The sequence below is a fragment of the Coregonus lavaretus genome, assembly GCF_964263955.1.
Source record: "Coregonus lavaretus genome assembly, chromosome: 24".
In the NCBI taxonomy this organism is placed as follows: Eukaryota; Metazoa; Chordata; class Actinopteri; order Salmoniformes; family Salmonidae; genus Coregonus; species Coregonus lavaretus.
Window position 1 is genome coordinate 39871764 of NC_140011.1, and position 20967 is coordinate 39892730.

General features: G+C 44.4%; 2 protein-coding genes across 2 annotated transcripts in view; one reads left to right on the top strand and one right to left on the bottom strand.

Moving 5' to 3' along the window:
- Positions 1-1562: 1562 nt before the first annotated feature.
- bicdl2l (bicaudal-D-related protein 2-like) lies at positions 1563-15318 on the top strand. The gene is made up of 6 exons (XM_084141143.1): positions 1563-2305; positions 2945-3064; positions 6821-6979; positions 7623-7714; positions 7858-7978; positions 10890-15318. The coding sequence occupies exons 1-6, from the start codon at positions 1703-1705 to the stop codon at positions 11241-11243; spliced, it is 1449 nt and encodes a 482-aa protein (XP_083997269.1). The 5' UTR covers positions 1563-1702; the 3' UTR covers positions 11244-15318.
- The window catches only part of abhd11 (abhydrolase domain containing 11), a 30409-nt gene continuing 21178 nt past the window's right edge, over positions 11737-20967 (bottom strand). Inside the window, exon 6 of the mRNA XM_084141144.1 lies at positions 11737-20138. Coding sequence (XP_083997270.1) covers positions 20003-20138 — 136 coding nt within the window. The 3' untranslated portion in view covers positions 11737-20002. The remainder of the gene's footprint in view (positions 20139-20967) is intronic.

Consider the following 20967-nt stretch of genomic DNA (forward strand, 5'->3'; position numbering starts at 1 on the left):
GCTCAGTTGGTAGAGCATGGCGTTTGCAACGCCAGGGTTGTGGGTTCGATTCCCATGGGCGGCCAGTATGAAAAAAAAAAAATAATAATAATAATGTATGCACTAACTGTAAGTCGCTCTGGATCGGATCGTCTGCTAAATGACTAAAATGTAAATGTTAATTACATTTCTGTGGTGCTGCGGAAATTAACTCAAGAGGATTAAAGAGGGGCTGAACTTCCAGCTTGCTCATTAAGAATTGCAGTGTCCATGACTGAAGCCAAACGAGAGTTGTCTTGGTTAATGTGGGTGTCTCTTGTGTGTGTGTTTGTACATTCACTCTGCCAAAACAGTACACAGTTACTAGATAACTTGAAACAGTCTAACCAGGTCTTGTCTTGAAGTCGCCAAGGCCAACTTCTTTCTACAATTAGCTTCAGCTGGCTGGTGTGGGAACGTGGCAAAGTTGGTTTGACATTGGATAACTTATCTCTGGGACTAGTTACGTGACCATCAATAAATTACACAATGTAAATGTGACTATTTTTTTTAGTTGTTTCTTTAAATGCTTTCAATATTTCTATATGAATTTTTACAATTTATAGTTTGTTAGGAGTTTTTAAGTCATAGAAATATGGAGCTATTGACATTTTAAATTATTGTATTATGTACATTGTGTAATTTACTGATGGTCCCTAACTACCGAATGTCAAACCAAATTGACCATGGGCATTATGATCGGGTCCTGTGCAGCTGCTTTCCTAATTTCCTAATTGAAGATTACTTGAGAGCTGCCAGCTGTGGGCAGGATTGAAATAAACCCAGCCCAAGGAAAACTGTTAGGTTACGTTCCATGACATACAATTTTTTCCTATCATCTCGCAATTCTCCGTTTTGGACGAGACAGACTTTATGACTAAAATTATCCTATTTACACTGTAGTCAATTTTAACACTATAATAAATGTTTCTGACTCATATCGATGTCACAGGCCGTTATCAAAACGAGAAGTTGCTTTTTAGGGGCCGTCGCTCTTTAAAACCTCTTGAGGTGGGAAAACGTTTTTTATGAAGCTGAACATGTGCTCTTTATGACAAATGTTAAAATGAAAATGAGGTGAAATCATTTTTTTTGTATTTTTTGTATTTTTTTAAATGGCACTGAATTGGTGGAACGACCTCTCTCTTTTGTACTCTCCCTCCCATGTCTTTTCTCTTCTCTCTCTCACACACTTGCTCCTCCTCCCTTCTGAATGGATGTCTGTGTAGCTTGGCGTTGTTATATGATAACAGGGCAGTATAAACAGATAGATGTCGTACGTCATGTCTGTAATCTGTCTCTGATTGTGTCAGGGCTTCAAAGGGCCACTTCCCTCAAGCCCTGACATGTTGACGTGTCCGTATCCAGGTTACCATCACCGAAGCAATAGAAACAGAAGTTGAAGAAAAAAAAGGTGAGGGTGCAGCCAGACGATGACATCATCAAACATAAGATATGTAGGTCGTATTCTTGTTAGTCAGGAAAAACTAGTTGGTAGACATTCTGGGTTTCGTTCCCTCCCCTTTGCTCTTCCTCTACTTTTCACTCTGTCATCGCCTCTTCTCACTGCCAGTCATTTTTTTTTGTCCCAGTGAGATTGTGAGCTCCTCTCTTCCATTCTTTCTCTCGAACTCTCCTCTTGTTGGTTTGCTATTTTTGGTGGTTGTGACCCCCCTGTTATACCATGGGAGACCCTGTGCCTTTCTCCGTCCTGAACGAGAGACTGAGACCACAGTTCACTGCCATGGAACGCCTCTGCTACTCCTTGGACACCCTGAAAGATGGACCACAGCGGCCTGGCACGGTCAGGGGCGGTTCAAACACACGGTCTACAATACTGAGAGATGAAATACAAACACAGGACGATTCAAGCTCGACCACGACCGAACCAGAGGATGACCCAGAGAAAGAGGATGTGGTCACAGAAGGGTTGACGTCTCTGACCGAAGAGGGTGACGACTGTCATGAACTGTTGACCATGAGCATGATCAGTAACTGCTTGATGCCGTCTTTGGCCGTAGAAGATGCTAGTCCTGATGATTCTGGTGAGCTGACCGTGGTCAGGGAGAGTTTGACCATAGAGAATGGCGGTCTAGGTGGTTTGACCATGGTCAGTGAGGGAGATGGAGATGGTTCTGATGAGGTCAGTGAGGGAGATGGTTCTGATGAGGTCAGTGAGGATAAGAGCCCTTTCAGACGGAGCTACGTAGACAGAACCTTACCGGACCTCATCAGGAATGGACGACCGCTCAGCAGACGCAGAACACTAGGACCAGTCTCAGACACGGTGAGAGAGAGAGTGAAGACGGACAAAAATAAAATGTGTGTGCTGTGCGGCCAAGAAAGTGTATTGAATGTCATTTGACGCTGTACTTGTTATGCTATTTGACGATCTTGGACCAGAACAGATCTTTCACCTCATTCAGTACTAGTGTGTCATACTCTGCTATGGAATGTAATCAGCCAATGGAGACAGGTTTGATTTGTTGATAATATATTGTTGTCTCTCTTTGGGCCCTTATCAGTGAGGGGCCTGGTGTGTGTGTATCTGTGCGTGAGTAATATGAGCTGTCACATGCGTATCCAGTACAACAGGATTTGTCTCTGCTGCTCTCATCTTGCAGGAATCTGGATTAGCACTGTTTACCACTGTGCCTGAGTTTTTCATGACACCATCTATTCTTAGTGGAAGGTTGTGTGTGTGTGTGTTTGTGTGTGTGTGTGTGTGTGTGTGTGCATGCGTGGTTAAAGGTAGTGCCTTGGGAGATGGTGTTTGTGTGAGTGTGTTTGTATGTAACACTGTGTGTGTGTGTGTGTCTAGTTGAAGTGAAGAGAAAATTCAGCAACTCCTGTAGGAATTTGATAAACATGCTTCTTTACAAATGTGCTTGTGTATGTGTGTGTGTGTGTGTGTGTGTGTGTGTAGTTGAAGGAGGTGCGTCGGGAGGTGGCGCTGTCTCTGAGACGCAGTCTGAGGCTGAAGGCTCAGGTGGACAAACTACAGGAGAACAGAGACGAACCAGAATGGAGCCAACACAGGGAGAAGGTAACACACACACACACACACACACACACACACTTCAAATACAGTCAAGAATTCAAGCATAACCATATATTTCAAAGGTCATTTCAAAGGTCATGCAATCGTTGAAACATACAGAAACAAGAACTGTGTGATGTATACTAACTGTAAGTCGCTCTGGATAAGAGCGTCTGCTAAATGACTAAAATGTAAATGTATAAGAGGTTGAATAACAACATGTATCACATGACAACAGGGCTTGAATGGAGTTTCTGGGAGTAGGCTAACTGCACACAAGGAGAGAATCCTTTCGGTTTCTGTGAAGGACATCACGTTTAGAAGTCTGTGTGTATGATGAACTCTTCCCCTCTTTCTTTCTCTCTTTCCCTCCCTCTCCCCCTCCCGCTCTCACCCCTACCCCCTTCCTCTCTCCCCCTCTCCCCCTCTCACCCCCTCCCTCAGGAAATGCAGCTCTGTCTCAGGTTCTGCTGTGGTGCAGTGGTTGCACAGCCTTTCCTCTATAGGGAGCCAGGTTTTCCTGTTTCTACCTTTCTCAATGGCAAGGCTGTGCTCACTGAGCCTGTACTTTTTCAAACTTTTCAAAGGTTTTGATCAGTAACTTGGTCAAATAGCTTGCCAGGGTGTACTGTCGTTTTAGAGCCAGATAGCACTGCATTTTGCTTTGTGCTTGTTTTTCCCAATAGGTAATGTAGTTTTGGTTTTGACTGTGTAATTTGGTTTATTCTGATTGATTGGATGTTCTGGTCCTGAGGCTTCAGTGTGTTAGTAGAACAGGTTTGTGAACTCAGGACCAGCTGGATGAGGGGAAATATTTTATTTTCTCAGCTCTTGGCATTGCAGGGTAAATGTTATGAGAGTGGGTCACTATTTGAGATGTTTTCTAAACTTAATTGCTATTTTTATTATTAGTGGTTATTGGCCTAATTCTGCCCTGCATGCATTGTTGTAGTTTTCCTCTGGACATGTACTGTAGGTGTTTGTACCATTGGGTGAAATCTTGTTTCGCAAGTGGACTCCACACCTCACTGCCATAAAGTACAATTGATACAATGACACATTCAATTAGTTTGAGCCAAATTTGACTAGGTCTTTCTATTTTATTATTTATTTTACCTTTATTTAACTAGGCAAGTCAGTTAAGAACAAATTCTTATTTACAATGACGGCCTACACCGGCCAAACCCGGACGACGCTGGGCCAATTGTGTGCCGCCCTATGGGACTCCCAATCACGGCCGGTTGTGATACAACCTGGAATCAAACCAGGGGGTGTGTAGTGACTCCTCAAGCACTGAGATGCAGTGCCTTAGACCGCTGCGCGACTTGGGAGCCCAAGTTTTCACTGTAGTATTTGAATGTGTTTTTTTGTGGTGTAGAATGCCCTGCGTGCTCTCTCAATTAATTCACTGCCTCATTTAGGTGTCCAGTTGAGCTTATTTTGAAATCTAAGTAATTGTAGTGTGTGTAGTACTCTATATATATTTTGTAGAAATTGAGAACTTTGGTCTAATTCCCTGAGATCTGGGTCTTCTCTGGAAAATCATTGTTTTAGTCTTTTGGGGATTTACTGCCAGGGCCCAGGTCTGGCAGTACTGCTCTACCAGGTCCAGGCTCTGCTGTAGGCCATGTGCTGTGCGTGACAGCAGGCACAGGTCATCTGTGAAGAGCAGGCATTTAACCTCTGTATTTTGGAGACTAACACCATGGGCTGAGGATTTTTCTAGAATAGTGGCCAAAAGCGCGGGGCTGAGATTGCAACCCTGGTAAAGGCCAGGCCCCTGGTTAAAGAATTGTCTTGCCAATTTTGATGCTCCATTTATTGCCACGGATTAAATTGTCACACGTCGTGCGATGTTTTGGTATAAATCCAATCTGGCTTTTACTCAAGACAGTGCTCATTAAGGAAGTTTAGAACTCTTACATATACAGTGAGGGAAAAAAGTATTTGATCCCCTGCTGATTTTGTATGTTTGCCCACTGACAAAGAAATAATCAGTCTATAATTTTAATGGTAGGTTTATTTGAACAGTGAGAGACAGAATAACAACAAAAATATCCAGAAAAACCATGTCAAAAATGTTATAAATTGATTTGCATTATAATGAGGGAAATAAGTATTTGACCCCCTCTCAATCAGAAAGATTTCTGGCTCCCAGGTGTCTTTTATACAGGTAACGGGCTGAGATTAGGAGCACACTCTTAAAGGGAGTGCTCCTAATCTCAGTTTGTTCCCTGTATAAAAACACCTGTCCACAGAAGCAATCAATCAATCAGATTCCAAACTCTCCACCATGGCCAAGACCAAAGAGCTCTCCAAGGATGTCAGGGACAAGATTGTAGACCTACACAAGGCTGGAATGGGCTACAAGACCATCGCCAACCAGCTTGGTGAGAAGGTGACAACAGCTGGTGCAATTATTCGCAAATGGAAGAAACACAAAAGAACTGTCAATCTCCCTCGGCCTGGAGCTCCATGCAAGATCTCACCTCGTGGAGTTGCAATGATAATGAGAACGGTGAGGAATCAGCCCAGAACTACACGGGAGGATCTTGTCAATGATCTCAAGGCAGCTGGGACCATAGTCACCAAGAAAACAATTGGTAACACACTACGCCGTGAAGGACTGAAATCCTGCAGCGCCCGCAAGGTCCCCCTGCTCAAGAAAGCACATATACAGGCCCATATGAAGTTGTGCTGCAGCTTCTCTCTAGGAGTCTCTACAGGCTGGTATCTGTGGTGCAGCACCATCTTGATGACAGACAGCTCCTTTGCCATCTCCTTTACCTCCTCAAGAGCTGTGGTGAGGCTATCTCTCAGCTCCTGGACTGGTTGATCTGGTCCTGTGGAAGCTCTGTCAGGGCTGGAGTTGGTGTAGCTGGGGGGCGCTGCTCCTTTAGCTCAGTAACCCATACCTCTAACAGAGCCGGCCTGTCTCTCAGCAGGCTGATGGTGGTGTGGTCTTGGCTCTGGTGGTCGTAGGCAGGCAGGGGGGAGGATAGACCTGTTGTGTGGATCTGGGCCTGGGCTCCTGCTGTTGGAGTGCCTGAGATGAGGGGAGAGGTCGGGGTGCTGTCCTTTTTGGTTTCCGCTATCTTCCCCAGGGAAGTCCTGCACAAAAGAGCTGAGTGCAGCCTCACTGCCCTGGACCATGACAGTGCCGCTCTGGTCCGTTTACCATCAGAAACCTGTTTTCACTGTGGTATTTTTGTTGTATTTGCCTTCCCTTGCAGATGCCTATTGTTTGTTGTATAGCTGAAATGCCTGGTTACAGCTGTATGCCAGGCAGTAGTGTGGTCTGTGTAAAATAACAGGTTTGTAACAGTCCTGTTGTGTGAGCAGTCGGCAAACAAAGTCTCCGGGTTCTTCCTCTGAATTCTGTGTTTAAAATGGAGTCTTCCCTTCTCTAATTTTATTTCTGCTGCAAATTTAAAAACAAAGACGGGGAAAGTCTCTCTGCTGGTGCTGCTGCTGCCTCAGTGGTCATGTTGCTATGGTTACCGCCAGTTGGCGCTAGCTAGTAAGCTAACTGACAAATTGGAACTTAGCTAGCTAGCACGATTAAGATCGCTCTTTTAACTCATACTCTGTCAATCTTTTCCTCTTGTGATGATCTTCAGTTGTACAATTTGATTACTTATATTTTTCTGCCATTTTTAATCGTGTTCATCTCACTCCTAACAACCAAGAAGTTGTTAGGAGTGACTGTCAGGAGCTGTTGTTCTGCATGACTGCATTGACTGTTTCTCTCTCTCTCTCTAGGTTACAGAGGAGGTTCAGTCCATTCTGAGGTTGTTGCTTCCTCTGACAGAAGCAGAGTCCAGCTCAGTAGAACCATCTGGTCAGGAAAACAGTCTGGATACAGCCCTGGTCCTGCTGCAGAACGTAGCACGCAAACTAGCTCTCAGCCACACAGCACAGGTGAACATAAACTAGCTCTCAGCAACACAGCACAGGTGAACCTAAACTAGCTCTCAGCAACACAGCACAGGTGAACCTGTACCGGAGTGCCAAGTCTAGGTCCAAGAGGCTTCTAAACAGATTCTACTCCCAAGCCATAAGACTCCTGAACATCTAATCAAATGGCTACCCAGACTATTTGCATTAGATCCCACCCCCACAGGCAAACCCATACAATACAAAGATGAGTAAATCTATGCAGATCCAACAGTAGCTCAGAGGCTATGGGTTCATGTCAGATGAGTTTAGACCCCGCCCCTCGGGTGAGCCTTAACCCTGCCAGTGAGGTGAGCCCAGACTGGTTCAGTTCATGTACGTGTCCTGATGGGTTCAGTTAGCTCAACCTTGTTTCAGTGGAATTTTAATTACTTGGTGGCATTTAAATTACTCCTAGTGTTACTGAGTCATGGTGCATCACCACATACACGGAAGGCCAGAATATATCAGCAAACATTTCATTCCAACTAGCAGAAGTACTGATAAATGTACATCATCAGTAGTAAGAAACAATTTTATGTCAATGCATTCCATAACTGTAAGAATATCAATAAAACAAACCTCCCTTTTTTCCCCCAACCACTTGCTCTTGTTTTGTTTCCCCCAGGATTCCAAGTCCTGGGTTCAGAAAGGGAATGATGTAGATGACAGCGCTATTCTACAACAGGCACTACGGGACAGAGACGATGCCATGGAGAAGTGAGTACACACACACACACACACTTCACGGCAAAGAGAAGTGTCAATGCCTCATCTAAAAGAGGGAAAAGCATTGTTCCTGTAAAAAAAATGACACATTGATGTTTTGTTTAGTTTTTTTTCTCCCACTTCCTGTTGAACAGGAAGAAGGCCATGGAGGCGGAGCTTCTCCGTAGTAAGACAGAGATGATGTTACTGAACAACCAGCTGCTGGAGGCTGTGCAGAAACGACTGGAGCTCTCGCTGGAACTAGAGGCCTGGAAGGTACTAAGAGATGGTGGGAGGAGAGAGAGAGAAAAGATAGATATGTCTGAGACCTACATTATGGAACATATGGACTCAGCTGGGAAGAGGTGGTACAGTGGAAAACAAGCTCTCACTAATGAGGGCCAATAGCAAATTACCCATGGTTTAGCACACACGTGCACTCACACACACACGGTATAGTGTATCCAGCCGGTACATGTCACCAGCTGGTGTCCTAGCGTGATACTGGAATAATAGAGCCTGGGGCCATCTGGTGGTGAGGGACCAGCTCCCTCTAATGGTGCAATATGACATGACATGACATGCACTACATCGCCAAAGATGTGGACACCTGCTCGTCGAACATCTCATTCCAAAGTCCTGGGAATTAATATGGAGTTGGTCCCCCCTTTGCTGCTATAATAGCCTCCACTCATCTGGGAAGGCTTTCCACTCAATGTTGGAACATTGCTGTGGGGACCTGCTTCCACAAGAGCATTAGTGAGGTCGGGCACTGATGTTGGGCGATTAGGCCTGGCTCGCAGTCAGCGTTCCAATTCATCCCAAAGGTGTTTGATGGGGTTGAGGTCAGGGCTCTGTGCAGGCCAGTCAGGTTCTTCCTCACCAATCTCAATAAACCATTTCTGTATGGACCTCGCTTTTTGCACTTGGGCATTGTCATGCTGAAACAAGAAAGAGCCTTCCCCAAACTGTTGCCACCAAGTTAAGATTTCCCTTCACTGGAACTAACAGCCCGAACTATGAAAAACAGCCCCAGACCATTATTTCTCCTCCACCAAACTTTACAGTTGGCACTATGCATTCGGGCAGGTAGCGTTCTCCTGGCATCTGCCAAACCCAGATTTGTCCGTCGACCTGCCAGATGGTGAAGCGTGATTCATCACTTCAGAGAATGCGTTTCCACTGCTCTAGAGTCCAATGGTGGCGAGCTTTACACCACTCCACCCGACGCTTGGCATTACGCATGGTGATCTTAGGCTTGTGTGTGGCTGCTCGGCCATAGAAACCCATTTCATGGCCTCCCGAGTGGTGCAGCGGTCTAAGGCACTGCATTGCAGTGTTGCGGCGTCACTACAGCCTGGGGTTCGATCACAGGTTGTCATTACCGGCCGAGAGTCCCATTGGGCGGCGCACAATTGGCCCAGCGTCGTCTGGGTTAGGGGAGGGTTTGGCCGGGGGTGCTTTGCTTGGCTCATCGCGCTCTTGCGACTCCTTGTGGCAGGCCGGGCGCCTGCAGGCTGACTTCTGTCGTCATTTGAAAGGTGTTTCCTCTGACACGTTGGTGCAGCTGGCTTCCGGGTTAAGAGAGCGGGTGATAAGAAGCGCGATTTGGCGGGTCATGTTTCGGAGGACGCATGATTCGACCTTCGCCTCTCCCGAGCCCGTTGGGGAGTTGCAGCGATGAGACAAGATCGTAATCATGAAATTGGGGAGAAAAAGGGGGTAAAAAATCCTAATAAAATAAGAAACCCATTTCATGAAGCTCCTGACGAACAGTTCTTGTGCTGACGTTGCTTCCAGAGGCAGTTTGGAACTCGGTAGTGAGTGTTGCCACCGAGGACAAACTATTTTTATGCGCTACGCGCTTCAGCAGTCGGTGGTCCCGTTCTGTGAGCTTGTGCGGCCTACTACTTTGCGGCTGAGCCGTTGTTGCTCCTAGAAGTTTCCACTTCACAATAACTGCACTTACAGTTGACCGGGGCAGCTCTAGCAGGGCAGAAATTGTACGAACTGACTTTTTGGAAAGGTGGCATCCTATGACGGTGCCACGTTGAAAGTCACTCAGCTCTTCAGTAAGGCCATTATACTGCCAATATTTGTTTTTATACACCTGTCAGTAGCGGGTGTGGCTGAAATTGCCGAATCCACTAATTTTAAGGGGTGTCCACATACTTCTGTGTGTATATATAGTGTCACACCTAGGATCAGCTCTGTCTTCTCATTCATACCTTGGTATGATCATCAGACATAGACATACATAAATACAGTGTGTATATATAGCCGTTAGATCAGTCATGTCTACTGTCACCAAGAGGATAATGTACACTATATATACAAAAGTATGTGGACACCCATTCAAATTAGTTGTTTCGGCTATTTCAATGAAAAGAGCTGATCCTAGGTGTGAATGAGAAGACAGATCTGATCCTAGGTGTGAATGAGAAGACAGATCTGATCCTAGGTGTGAATGAGAAGACAGATCTGATCCTAAGTGTGAATGAGAAGACAGATCTGATCCTAGGTCAGACTGAACTAGAGAGACAATAGAGCAGGCAGTGGCGGTAAAAACAAGTAAAAACAGTTTACCCACCTTTCGATTTTGCCCAACAGTTTATCCACCTTATGCAGAAAAATGCATTGAAAGGATAGGTAGCTTTACTTTTTTCACCGCGACCAGCAAACAGAGTTTACCCACCTATTTTATTTTTACCACTACATCACTGGTCAGAATAAGTTTGGTGTCTAACGCCACGATCACACCAACATCGTTTTTGTATTTTGGTACCAGAAGTACATTCATTTCCAATGGAAGCTGCGTTTGCCTTGCAGCATTGCTTTGCAGAGGCAGTTGCAGTGCGTTGTGTGGTGCATACGTAGGATTTATCCAACGTGTGTGTCAAACTGTATGCATAGACGGCTTGACAGAAATGGTAGCAGAAGGTGAATGTTGAACTTTTGTTGCACACATATCCAGATGATGCTGCGTGCCATTTTGTGCAATGACGCTGAGGCTTCAGAGGTAGAAGTTGCAGCAGTGGGCAGAAAAAAAATCAACATAAATACAACTGCAATACTGAAATGCCATAATGAGAAATAATCCATCAATATAGTTGTCTGCGTTTTTTACTATTGGGCAATAAAAAGATAAACAAAAAAAACGAATAATCTGTCTATTTCTGTGTGTCAGGACGATGTCCAGAGGATCCTGCAGCAGCAGCTCCAGAGCCAGCAGGCAGCAGAACAAGCCCAGAGGAAGCCCTCCCGTCTGGGGCTGATGAGGAGGACCAAAGGACCCACACACCAGAAGCCAGCCTCTACCCCTACCCATACCACCTCTACCTACAATCCTGGACAGGTCGTCCGTAACCCTGTTCCCTCCCCTGCCCCCCAACGCAACCCCGTCACCTGGAGGGATAGGCTGAAAATGGGGAAGATGGGTCGTCATGGTGACCAGGATGCAGCGCAGGCTTCACCGATGTCGCGGTCGTCGAGCAGTAGCAGCAGCAGACCGGAGGAGGGGTTTCATACCATAGACTTATAATACTTCATACCATGGGAGGGACACAAATCATAGCTACTTTATACTTTTTTCAAACTGTGGATTCTTACTGGGAGAGATACATGGATTGAGCTGATAGTTGACGTGAGTTATACAGTCACCGGGAGATTCATTCTCTACTTGAGGAAAACATTCTTCAGTGGTAATGGTTGCCTTCATACTAGGAGCATTCTGTCTTGATTGCCTGCATACTACATTTGGGTTGTAGATTTTCCCTCCAACTGTAATCATTAATTTGCAACTGTAATGAGAAGCAGTCATGTTGACTAACACGTCTCTGATTAAAGTAATGTAAATGTCCTTCCAATGCTGAGCGTGCTGTTCATTGTAGTCGAGGAGACAAATTCACAGCTAAAATTGAGGGATAAAACAGCCAGTTTCCCAAGGATATCACTACTCACATCCCATTCTCCTCTTAGTACCGGTTAGTCTGCAACTATTATGGGTTATCTAAGGGAGGAAGATGACTAGGAAGTCAAGACAAATTAGTTTTTATTTTTCCATTGTAATATACATCAGTAATACATACAATTTTCAATATACTATACATCTCACACAACTAAATAACATCTTTAAATTCATGTCTTGCCATTTTTTAGAACGAACAACGTTACTGTGGCAATGTTTTAAAAACAAAGAGTTCAAATGCATAGGCCTATCGACAACTGACACCTGAAGGAGAGGATGAAAAGGCATGCTCAGAGTAAAATACACTATACACCTCTAAATTACTGTTTGTCAATTTAAACATGGCTAAATAAATTAACATTTCACCTCATACCTGGGTTGAAATGGTATTTGTTTTCTTTCAAATACTTTAGGTGTGCGCTTGATTGAGCTTGTACAGTGTTAATGGAACCAATGGAATAGTGCCAAAAGTGCAAACCCCGTCAACCCAGGTCTGATATCCCTACAATCACAAAATATTTCCCCTCGACACATTCTTGACCAACAGCAAGGCAATATAAACCCTGAGGTAAGTGAGTATGATTGGTAGGGGATTGTCTAGCTACTCAACCCTCAACATATTTTAGTTAAAACAAGGGTAAGCTAGTTCAACACAAACCATTCTGATATATTTAGTTATTTAAACCTGGCATCCAAAAGTGTAGACTTTGTATAACTTTCAACTGATCAAAAATACTTTCATAAAACAAAATGATAAACAAACCTAGTCAACACATACTAAAACCCTTTTGGGGCGATGAGTCCCTGTGATAAAATATACAAACCTAGTCAACACATACTAAAACCCTTTTGGGGCGATGAGTCCCTGTGATAAAATATACAAACCTGGCAACACAGAGACCAGTCTCACAGCTGCTGGCTAACTGAGTAAACCTTGTTACAAAGTTTTACAGAGATGAAAAAGAGCTCAAAACAAAAACAGCCTCAGAGGCACACACACACACACACTTCCTGTGCTGCAGTATCACTATTCCATTGTACTTTTCCCCCATACACAGACTTACTATATTACAGTATGACTTTTCGATTGTACTCCCCCCCCCCCCCCCCACACACACACACACACAAGCACCCACACACAAGCACCCACACATTTCACTGAAGAACAAACCCGACCACAGTAGAGGAAATCTGATAAGATTAAGAACAATATGAGTTAGAGATATTTTTGCAGCATATCTGACATACCCATGAACACTAAAACATGGCAGCCCAATTCTGACCTTTTGCACAATTATTAGCAAAAGATCTGATCGGATTGGTCAAAAGACCAATTAGCAGCATAATATCAGAATTGGGCTGCCTGTGTCAGCCTTAGTCTGCAGAGTTAAAGTGATTCATATACTTGAATAAATGACCATTGAAACACAGACTAGTAGATTATCACAAACAACAGAGTACACGGTTATTTTTTACAAAATGGCCACTCACAACACAGAAGAGTAGATAATATTACCAGAGTATAGAGTAGAGCATGGGGTTTTCCAACAAGTCCTAGAGAGTGCAGGCTTTTGTTCCAACCCTGCACTAACACACCAGTTTCAAGTAATCAACTATTCATGGTCTTCAGTCTGGACCTTGATTAGTTGAATAAGGTGTGTTAGTGTTGGGAGTCAGGCCCCACCGTCCTAGGGATCTCCAGAGTGTGTTAGTGTAGGGCTGGAACAAAACCCTGCATTTCCAGTAGGTTCCCCAGGACCAGAGTAGGACCCCACCTGGTGTAGAGTCTAACCTGGGAGATACAGGAGATAATACAGTACCTGGAAAGCTTTAATAGCGCTTAATGGCATAGAAAGGTAGCTAGCTAGCCATCTGAATGACATAACACTATAAAACGTTTCAACACAACGTGTTACACTACATGTAATCTAGTAGTACGACACAAAAACTACCTATACACATCGTCAGATAAAAATAAAATCAAAAATCAAAAGTCTAAGGGTCAGATTTACTAAGCGTTTGCATCAATTGCAAAGACACTTAACACCTTTTTTCCCCAGCTGAGGATAAGATACCAAAAAACAAAACTTTAATATTAGGCTTACACTGTGTGCTTTCACTTAAACTTAACGTCTTATTCCATTCGGTAACAATCATTTTACCCTTTTGTTCTCCTTTCTGGCTAATTCCCACAGGCTTAGTAACACACCGCACACAAAACATACAATTAACACCATGTATAAAAGCGATTGCACACAGCAACAACAGCCCCAATCTCTCTGGGGAGCCCTAGAGTCCTTGACATGAGGTGCTAAATCCACATGTCAGGTCAGACAGAACCAGAGCACTTGTACAGCTTCTAAGACTAGGAGTGGTGATCTAGGGATCAGGTTCACCCTTGTCCATATGTTATTCATTATGATCTAAAAAGGCTAAACTGATCCTAGATCAGCACCCTAATCTCTGGCCCAGAGCTGCAGTTGTACTTTACATTCCTTCCACTTGGGTGGTCCTGTCTTTAGTCCAGACTTCCAGCATTATAAATTAGGGCACGTATTCTTAAAGATTTTTAGGATTAGGAGTGCTGATATAGGATCCTTAAAAAAATAAAGATGTTTAGGGGTTGCCTGCCTACCCAAGCTCCTTACACCAGCCAAACGCTACGCCACGCCAACGGGTGTTAATTTCTTCTCCACAATGAGTCTGGATCTGAGTACCTCCAAGACGATTTCTAGAACGGAAAAACATTCTAACCGTTCTGATTGGTCCCAGAAACCGATGGGTTGGGCCAGAGCCAGAACACACGCGGGTAAAGCGGAAGTTTGAAAATACGTCATTGACTTTGCTACTCTGATTAGTTAGATGATCCAATCGCTGATTACTTTGTTTTGTACAACACCCCTCATTTTGATATCACTGCAAACTACTTCAATAGCTAGGTTTCCATCCAATTGGTGACAGATTTTCATGTGAATATTCAAGAATCTGCATAAAAACAATACGCGCATTTTTCCACCAGAGATGTGTTTCCATCAAATGGACCTGTTGCGGATAAAAGGCTGTACTTGATGACGTAGTGCACATAAAAATACCTTTTACAGATTCCCATGTACCGAATAAAAAATACACGTTAAATGGGTTTCCATGGCATTTTCAACGCTAGGCCTACGGATGGTTTTGTCACCAAAAAAATTGCGTTATCTAGCTAATGTGCCCACTCTGGTATTGGCATGTGCGCTCTAGTCAACAGCTCACAGATGCAGTGCGGGTAAAGCCTACATCAGTGGTCACCAACCTTTTCTGAGTCAAGATCACTTCCGCAGTCAAAACGCAATCAAACTGCAAGCCGAGATATAGCGTTTTTTTTTTTACATTAACCCAATAAAAACAGTTCTGTAAGAATGAGGTTCGTGCAGTATGCCTAATTCATTATCACAGCATATTGGCTATATGCCTGGCCTGCCAATATTTAAATACTTCGAGATTTGATTACAAAATAGATCAGTTGGTGTAGCACTTGCAAGGCACAGCTGAGCATACATTGAAATAATTGGCTTTTTTATTTTACTGGACTGATGGTACCTGCATCTGATGGTCATTGTGCTTTCAAGACAACTGGGAACTCTTAAAAAAAAAAAAAAAAAAATAACGAGGTCAAATCATGACGTCAGTGATCTTCAGATCGTAAAGGCGGAGGTCTCGAAAGATGCCCGAAATGCCGAGACTTGGAATTCCGAGATGGAAGACCGTTCAAAACTATTTTTCCCAGTAGGATGTCGTTCCCCCCCGAGTTCACAGTTGTCTTGAACGCACTGAAGTCGGAGGTTTCTGAGTTCCCAGTTGTTTTGAACACTGCATTAGTCTCAGCGAGGTAGGGGAAAGACTGCCTCCCTGCTCTCTCCATTTTTTTTACCGGTGAGACTAACCAGTGAGAGGGGACAGTCTTCCACCTAATGAAGAAACTCGAGTCGCACCTCATCTGCCTAATGCACAAATTCACGTTGTTCCTATGACCAGAGAAAGTGAAATATTCCTCGATATTAAAAGACAAGACGAGCTGCTAGCAATAATAAAAGCGCAGGGCTATCGAGACACTTGGCCACTCTTTCCTTGCAGCGCGAGTGGAAGTACTAGAGAAGCGCGCTTTATGTTTTGTAATAGTGTTGAATAAAAACAGTGTTGACAGTGCTGAATACATATTTTTAACATGGAACTCGCTCATAAAAACAGCAGCTCTTTGCTGTATTCTTTGACAGTCTCTCTGTGGTCATGGTTTTAAAAGTTATTACATCGAAATTAGGCTAGTATCAAACTTTGCTATGACCTGGGGTCGTGGAAGCGCTGTAGGCGCAGCGATTTGAGCTATCCCATTGGCCAGCCCAGTAGGCGCACTCGATTTAGCCACAGATCTCCCGGTCCACTGGGTAGGCAGAGTTTGTTTTTTCAGACAAATGAAATGGTTAAAAATGGGAACACTTTGCCTACCCGGTGTGCAGGGCTTCTCAATCAAGTGCACCAACCGCCACATAATATATATATATCTTTTTTTAAAGGAGCGCAAGGCTTTATCACAGCCTTTATCACAGCCTTTACCGTTGGCTTTATCACAGCCTTTATCGTTGGCTTTACCACAGCCTTTATCGTTGGCTTTACCACAGCCTTTATCGTTGGCTTTACCACAGCCTTTACCACAGTCTTTATCGCTGGCTTTTCTACAGAAACGTTTGGTGATCGACTAGGAATGCCTTGAAGAGAAAGCGGTTGGTGACAATTGGCCTGCATGATTCAATTATTATGGACTAAAGAGCTAGATTATTTATATTTGTCAAACGGCAACCAAGCATCGATCATGTCACCAGAATAAGACCCTCAACATTTTATTGGAAAGGAGCATCAAGCTCATCACCGTGCAATTCACCACCCCGTGACGTTCATAACTTATTTAATATGTAGCCTAATAAACGGCATACTTTCCCGAGTCGTAGTGGGAGGATCACCAGTTCTCGCATAATAAATGTTACCGACACAAAAAGATCCCACCTTGTCTAGCATATTTGGATTTGTCTACATTTGGAACGTTCACCCGACAAATTAGTTGTTTCCATCAAGGCTATCGTGGCATTCTTTATCCGACATGTACTTTACTCGCATAAAAAAAGGTTGGATGGACGCATGCCTGGTTAATGATGGCAGTCTCAGACTTTAGTATGTAGCGAACGATAGAGCAGCGGAAGAATTCAGTTTGAGTCTTCAGGCAAAGACAGGGGCGCACTGATCCCAGATCAGTACTCCTACTCTGAGATGCTTAGTAAATAATGTTATAGCCGTGCTTTATATTCCCTCTGCTTGGCTTGTCTTCAGGCCAGGCTTCACTTCTCAGTCAGTATTAAGAATCAGGGCTCCAACCACAGAACTAAAATGAGATTCTATTTCTACATCTCCAACCCTTCTGTTCTGCCAAGCTCCCTTCTGAATCTCCCCTCTGGTCTACCCATCCCAGCGACACACAGGCTGGCTGCTTTACAAATCATACCATATTCCCCAGAGGGTTAGAGCTGCGATGTATCTGAGGCATTGTCTCAAATGAAACACCCCATTTCCTTGATGCACTACGTCACACATGTCAAACTCATTCCACAGAGGGATGAGTGTATGCAGGTTTTTGCTCCACCCTTGTACTTGATTGATGAATTAAGGTCACTAATTAGTAAGGAACTCCCCTCACCTGGTTGTCTAGGTCTTAATTGAAAGGAAAAACCAAACATTTGACTTGGCACTCAGTGGAATGAGTTTGACACCCCTGGACTACATAAAGTGCACTATATTAAGGATGTTATGACACCCCTACATAGTGCACTGCTTTTAATACTGCAATATGTACATTTTTGGCCGACCCAACTGAATTCACATAGAAATGTGAGTTATAGATCTGTCGTTCTCATTGAAAGCAAGTCTAAGAAGCGGTAGATCTGTTCTATGTGCACTATTTCTATGCGTCCCATGCTTAAGTTTCGTTTTTGCCTCTGACTTTCGTTTTTGTACACCAGCTTCAAACTAAAAATATTTTTGGTTATGGAAAATATATTTCACAGCAGTTTAGATGGTACAATGATTCTCTACACTATACTTCCTTGTTTTGTCACATAAACTGAAATTAGGCAAACTATTAGAATTTTTGCAACCAGGAAATGGCGGAGCGATTTCAGCATAGTGCATCTTTTAACTAGTGCACTATATGGGATATAGGATGCCATTTGAGACGTAGCCAGATACATACAGAACATCTCCAGACTAGACTATATAAGACCTGGCTCGAAGCCTTTCTTCAATGCTGATTTACATCAACCTGATAGAGTAGAATGGTACTGTGCAACAATGACCAGAGGATCTTTGGATTAGTAACTCACCTCTAAAACAACTCCCTCATTTAAAAACAAACTGTCAATCTATCTACTTTAAATCTAATCTCAACCGCTCTGACTACCCAACTACCTACTGACAACCCAACTACCTACTTTTCTTACTATTTACATATCTATTAAGTAGGGTAATATACATTTACACAATAAATCCTTGAGTGTATTACAAGATGGCGGTTAAAGGAGCTATATGTAACTCTTGTTGTCAATTTGACAACAAGAGATTTGCTGGCCCCAGTCAATTTCACAACAAGAGATTGTCTGTCTTTTGCTGACCAATAAGAAGGCTGCACCATTAGAATGCAATTTTGTGTGGGCCCAACCTTTTTTGGGGGAAAAATATGAAACTATCTTTCCGCTATTACTGTAGATATATTAAAGACATTTTCTGAAATTACAAATGCCAAAACATTACATACAGCTCCTTTAAGGGTAAGACAGTCAGCATGGAAAGAAAGAGTGAGTTTGGTCCAGGGTTAGCAATATTAGGATTGTCTACTAAGATGGCTGCGCCTCCTCTGGTTTGAAGCTCTACCTACTGGCTGTTTTAAGAGGTGGACCCCCGTGTGAGTGGGCGGAGCCTAACAACACCACGCACAGACATTGGAAAGGTCCAAAAATGATTTGAACTTTGATGAGTGCAGGCAACAGCGGTGACAGACACCCTCAGAGCCTTCGCAGCATAGCATGCCCTTCCGAGCTTGTGCTTCTACTCCATTGGATAACAGTGGCTTTGTGCTGTGCCATAGTAGCGTGAATAATGTTAAAGGCCAGTGGTTGTCCTGTAATTAGGTGGTGGTGGGTGGAGAGGGTTGGAGCAGGGTAGGGTTAGTAATTAGGTGGTGGTGGGTGGAGAGGGTTGGAGCAGAGTAGGGGTTAGTAATTAGGTGGTGGTGGGTGGAGAGGGTTGGAGCAGATTAGGGGTTAGTAATTAGGTGGTGGTGAGTGGAGAGGGTTGGAGCAGGGTAGGGTTAGTAATTAGGTGGTGGTGGGTGGAGAGGGTTGGAGCAGAGTAGGGGTTAGTAATTAGGTGGTGGTGGGTGGAGAGGGTTGGAGCAGGGTAGGGTTAGTAATTAGGTGGTGGTGGGTGGAGAGGGTTGGAGCAGAGTAGGGTTAGTAATTAGGTGGTGGTGGGTGGAGAGGGTTGGAGCAGAGTATGGTTAGTAATTAGGTGGTGGTGAGTGGAGAGGGTTGGAGCAGAGTAGGGTTAGTAATTAGGTGGTGGTGGGTGGAGAGGGTTGGAGCAGGGTAGGGTTAGTAATTAGGTGGTGGTGGGTGGAGAGGGTTGGAGCAGAGTAGGGTTAGTAATTAGGTGGTGGTGGGTGGAGAGGGTTTGAGCAGAGTAGGGTTAGTAATTAGGTGGTGGTGGGTGGAGAGGGTTTGAGCAGAGTAGGGTTAGTAATTAGGTGGTGGTGGGTGGAGAGGGTTGGAGCAGGGTAGGGTTAGTAATTAGGTGGTGGTGGGTGGAGAGGGTTGGAGCAGAGTAGGGGTTAGTAATTAGGTGGTGGTGGGTGGAGAGGGTTGGAGCAGAGTAGGGTTAGTAATTAGGTGGTGGTGGGTGGAGAGGGTTGGAGCAGGGTAGGGTTAGTAATTAGGTGGTGGTGGGTGGAGAGGGTTTGAGCAGAGTAGGGTTAGTAATTAGGTGGTGGTGGGTGGAGAGGGTTGGAGCAGGGTAGGGTTAGTAATTAGGTGGTGGTGGGTGGAGAGGGTTGGAGCAGAGTAGGGGTTAGTAATTAGGTGGTGGTGGGTGGAGAGGGTTGGAGCAGAGTAGGGTTAGTAATTAGGTGGTGGTGGGTGGAGAGGGTTGGAGCAGGGTAGGGTTAGTAATTAGGTGGTGGTGGGTGGAGAGGGTTGGAGCAGAGTAGGGTTAGTAATTAGGTGGTGGTGGATGGAGAGGGTTGGAGCAGAGTACGGTTAGGGCTGCAGGAAGGAGCTGATGGAGCTGATGAAGTCCAGGGGTTTGTCTGCGTGGATCCAGTGGCTGGCGTCTGGGATGTACTGAATGTCTGCACAGGGGAACAACCGCTGGATCTCTGGATAGTCCTCAGAACTGAGAGAGAAAAAAGAGAGAGAAAGCAGAGAGAGAAAGCAGAGAGAGAGTCAAAGTAGGTAAACAGAAGACACCAAATCAATCATAGTTGAAATATTAAATCAAATCAAATTTTATTGGCCACATGCGCCGAATACAACAGGTGCAGACATTACAGTGAAATGCTTACTTACAGCCCTTAACCAACAGTGCATTTATTTTTAACAAAAAAGTAAAAATAAAACAACAACAAAAAAAGTGTTGAGAAAAAAAGAGCAGAAGTAAAATAAAATAACAGTAGGGAGGCTATATATACAGGGGGGTACCGGTGCAGAGTCAATGTGCGGGGGCACCGGCTAGTTGAGGTAGTTGAAGTAATATGTACATGTGGTTAGAGTTAAAGTGACTATGCATAAATAATTAACAGAGTAGCAGCAGCGTAAAAGGATGGGGTGGGGGGGCAGTGCAAATAGTCCGGGTAGCCATGATTAGCTGTTCAGGAGTCTTATGGCTTGGGGGTAGAAGCTGTTGAGAAGTCTTTTGGACCTAGACTTGGCACTCTGGTACCGCTTGCCGTGCGGTAGCAGAGAGAACAGTCTATGACTAGGGTGGCTGGAGTCTTTGACAATTTTGAGGGCCTTCCTCTGACACCGCCTGGTATAGAGGTCCTGGATGGCAGGAAGCCAAGCAGTTGCCATACCAGGCGGTGATGCAACCAGTCAGGATGCTCTCGATGGTGCAGCTGTATAATTTTTTGAGGATCTGAGGACCTATGCCAAACCTCTCCTGAGGGGGAATAGGCTTTGTCGTGCCCTCTTCACGACTGTCTTGGTGTGTTTGGACCATGATA